The sequence below is a fragment of the Achroia grisella genome, unplaced genomic scaffold (assembly GCF_030625045.1).
Source record: "Achroia grisella isolate CSIRO2021 unplaced genomic scaffold, CSIRO_AGI_Agris_v1 utg516, whole genome shotgun sequence".
Lineage (NCBI taxonomy): Eukaryota > Metazoa > Arthropoda > Insecta > Lepidoptera > Pyralidae > Achroia > Achroia grisella.
Genome location: NW_026712909.1, coordinates 2,191,120 through 2,195,158, shown reverse-complemented (window position 1 = coordinate 2,195,158; position 4,039 = coordinate 2,191,120). Strand labels below are relative to the sequence as shown.

Sequence of the window (4,039 nt, the reverse complement as noted above, 5' to 3'; positions counted from 1 at the left end):
TGTGTAATTTTCAATTCGAACTAATAATAAATGAATATAAGCCGATGAATATGTAATATTAATCCTGCTTTATATTAAAAGGGTTATAGTATAATAGTTTATTATTATACTATAACCCTTTTAATATATAGTATAATAGTTTATTAGACAATATCAAATAATATCGCTTATCACATACCACAAATGGTTTATACAACCACATTATATATTATAATAGGCTGCCTTTTAAATTGTGTCGTTTGAAAGAAGTATAGAGAATCTAATAGATTACTACCATTTATTGTTTTTCAAAATATTCTCCGCGACATTTAATACACTTTTGCATACGTTCAAACCAGTTTTTAAAACATTTATTCCACTCCGAAGTTGGGGTAGTCAAAATGGCCGATTTGTACGCGTCAACAGCTTCTTCGGGTGAGCTGAAACGTTGACCACGAAGACTTTTCTTAATTTTGGGGAACGTAAAAAAATCGTTAGGGCTTAAGTCAGGGCTGTAAAGCGGATGATCCAAAATTTCGACATTTTGGGTGCTCAAATACATCTTTGTTTGACGGGCGGTGTGCGAACTTGCATTGTCATGGTGCAGTATCATACGACGTCTTGAATTGTTTTTTCGAAATTCGGTGATAACTTGTGGCAAACAAACAGTGGTATACCAGTCAGCGGTAACCGTCTTGCAATCTTCAAGTACAGTAGTGGCGACATGACCACCCTTTGCCACAAACGAGGCAACCATTTTTTTTTTATTGCTCCGTGAGCGAATGATTTTGGTCGGCTTTGGCTCATCCTGGAAGACCCAAACAGTTGACTGCTGCTTAGAATTTGGATCGTAAGCATATATCCAAGACTCGTCACCACTAACCATATCATAAACATGCTTTGACTCTCCTCGGTTGAATCGCTGCAGAGTTTTGCGACACCAACTAACACGGGCTATTTTTTGGTCGTCGCTAAGCAAATGTGGTATCCAACGAGAGATCAACTTTCTTACGCCAAGTTCTCCATGCAGGATTTTTTGGACAGTGGTCCCTGAAATGTCCACGGATGCCTCTATCTCACGGTATGTCACATGACGATCTACGAGGATTAGTTGCCGCACGGCTTCAATATTCTCTTGCGTCATGGCGGTTTTTGGACGACCTTCACGTGGCTTGTCACTGAGGCTAGAGTGCCCACGTTGAAATTCTATATACCATCGTTCTATAGTCCTACGACATGGTGCTACATCAGCAAACACAGAAGTGATTTCCTCAAAGCACTGAAGTCGCGATAATCCCCTTTGATAGTTGTAAAAAATTATCGCACGCAAATTTTCCTTAGTGATTTCCATTTTTACAACTGACTTGTCACCTTTGAATAGACGATACAATAAAACTATTCGACCAATCTGAAAACATTCTTTTGTTTTCGAATTCTAAATTCAAAAAGATGTAAATGCCATATGCTTTTTTTTTTTTTTTTAATAAACGCGGGAGGTTGGCAAACGACAAGACTTAAAAGGCAGCCTAGGTAACCAATCTTTCTTACAATCTACATGTCAAACTACAACAGTATCATTTCAGTTTCTTCGAGAAAATAAGGTAAATATTTAGTGGGAAACCTTTCTTTGATATCACTTTTTATTGAAAATACGAAGCGAATCAAACTACAAAGTAAAGAAGTGTCTTCGTTTCCGGCTCGGAGCTATTGTGCCCAGGAAATAGGAACTAAAAATGTGTATAAAAGCTATGTTTCCCTTGTCGTTTGCACTGAGTAAGGTCGGGTCAATAAAAAACTCAAACCGAACCCAATTTAACATCTTATAAATTATAGATAGACAGATATATTTTATTTTTATTTAATGCCAATAATGTAATATAAATTTCTGAATTGGTTTTTGAAGTGGCCTCATATTGTACTTTTTATAAAAAATATTACTAATAGACTTATAATCGTGCTGTGATTATAAATGGTGAAAGCTCTATTCGTTTCGTTACAGAGATCAGATTGGCAAATTGAGCACGATTTATATTTTGGTTCGAATCCAGAAAGGGTAGAGTCGTCACAGGTACTGGCACAATCGCGTACTAAGATTGTGGAATCTGTAAGAAAATATAATTACTCAGTATACAAGTACAATTAAGAAAAAAACTATACAAAAAATTGAAAAATTCTTTCACCATCTTGAAAATGTGTTGATAGTCTTCAGACACCTAAATATATTATTTTCATAAATTATACAGGCAGAAATTCAGGAAATCATAATAATGATTCTTTGTAATGGTTTTTATCACGTTATATTTCAAATATATAAATAAGACATTAAAATGAGTCTATATTCATGGAAGCTATGATGTCACAAACTGTAGAAACAAATGGACGAGTCTGCTATCTGCATTTATGAGTTTGGAGTGAGATAGATCGAAATCTGCAGTGTCAAATAAAAAATATTCGGTCCATGAAACTAATTAAGTATGTAGTGGTGATAATATTTATAAATGGATATAACTTGTAGTATATTCGAAATTTTTTAAATGTGAAGAATTCATGTACCTAATGTGTAAGCAATTTTAATAAGTTGTCATCATCTGCTTCTTCCTTATCCCATTTATTTGGGGTCGGCGTAATATGTTTTTCTCTTCCATTCATCCCTGTTCGCAGTCATCGCGTTATTTACTTCCTTTCTTACCATATCATCTTTCACACAGTCCATCCATCTCTTTTTCGGCCTTCCTCTGCCCTTATAACCATCCACATTCATTTGTAACATCTTTTTTAAATATTATCCTCGTTCCTACGCATTACATGTCCATACCATGATAGACTCTTCAACCTCTCTGACACCGGTGCCACTTTCATACTTCCTCTAATGTATTCATTCTTTATCTTATCCATTCTTGTCACACCACACATCCACCTCAACATTCTCATTTCAGTTGCATGCAGTCGTCTTTCATCCGTCGCCTTTACGGACCAGCACTCTGATCCATACAAGACAGCAGGCCGGATCATGGTCTTGTAAATTTTCCCCTTAAGCTTAAGGGGAACACGCGAGTCACACGTCGTTACCGTAACCTGCCGCCACTTCATCCATCCTGCGTTAATTCTATGCTTTATGGTCCTGTCAATTTTAACAAGTTGTAAGTTATAAAAATGACAAAATAGGTCACCTTCATTGAATCGTCATAATTATTTTGTTATTACCTACGGATATGACCAGACCTAATCAGGATTCCGAGCAGGTTCTCTAGGGCATTTTATTAAAAATTTCTTCCGTTACACCGACAATCCTCCTGACGCTTTTAGGTTCAGTTTTTTTTATATTTTACGGTCATACAATAAGTATGAGTAAGTATAAGTTAATATAGCACATAACACATAAATATGCAATAATAAGTATGTGATGATATTATTAAAAATAAACACTGCCCGGCAAAGCGTCAACCTATACGGTACCTTATTGTACTTTCGAACCACTCAGAAACTATTGATATATATACATATAAAATTCATTCAAATCAGTCCAGCCGATTAGTATGAGATAATAAAATACAGAAGAATATTATATCTCCCCTTGTGTTACATGTTACATACCCATATGTATTAGTATATGTATTAGTACTTACTCTGACTTTGAAACGTTTTAGTGATACAGGCATTATGACCTTTATGACAATACTTCACTGTAGTTCTTCTATCAGGAGCAAAACAAGTTGGGTTATTGGCACTGCTACAAGCGTAACAAATTCTATTGTTTTCTAACAACATAATTTTTGATTCGGATATACGCGCAATGCCACGGCCTTTCGTCGGTTCAATATATTCATCAGGTTGTTCCTCATTTTTATATTCTCGGGAGATTTCAGGCTGACTAATACTCTGTTCTACTGGATTTATTTCATTGTACCTTTTCACCTCGTCATTAGTACTAATTTGTTCATTATTTAATTTTCTCGTTTGCGATTGAAACTTCTGATCAATGCTCTCTTTGATAAATCCATTTCGTTCACCTAAATTGTATCTATTGTCTATTAAGACTCTGTCCAACTCAATACCATTA

The 4,039-nt window shown here is 35.4% G+C and overlaps 1 protein-coding gene across 1 annotated transcript; it reads right to left on the bottom strand.

Annotated features, from left to right (window-relative positions):
* Positions 1 to 277: 277 nt before the first annotated feature.
* LOC131847116 (histone-lysine N-methyltransferase SETMAR-like) lies at positions 278 to 1,330 on the bottom strand. Its single transcript, XM_059196581.1, has one exon. It carries the CDS (start codon positions 1,328 to 1,330, stop codon positions 278 to 280), a length of 1,053 nt encoding a protein of 350 aa, XP_059052564.1.
* Between the last annotated feature and the right edge of the window lie 2,709 nt (positions 1,331 to 4,039).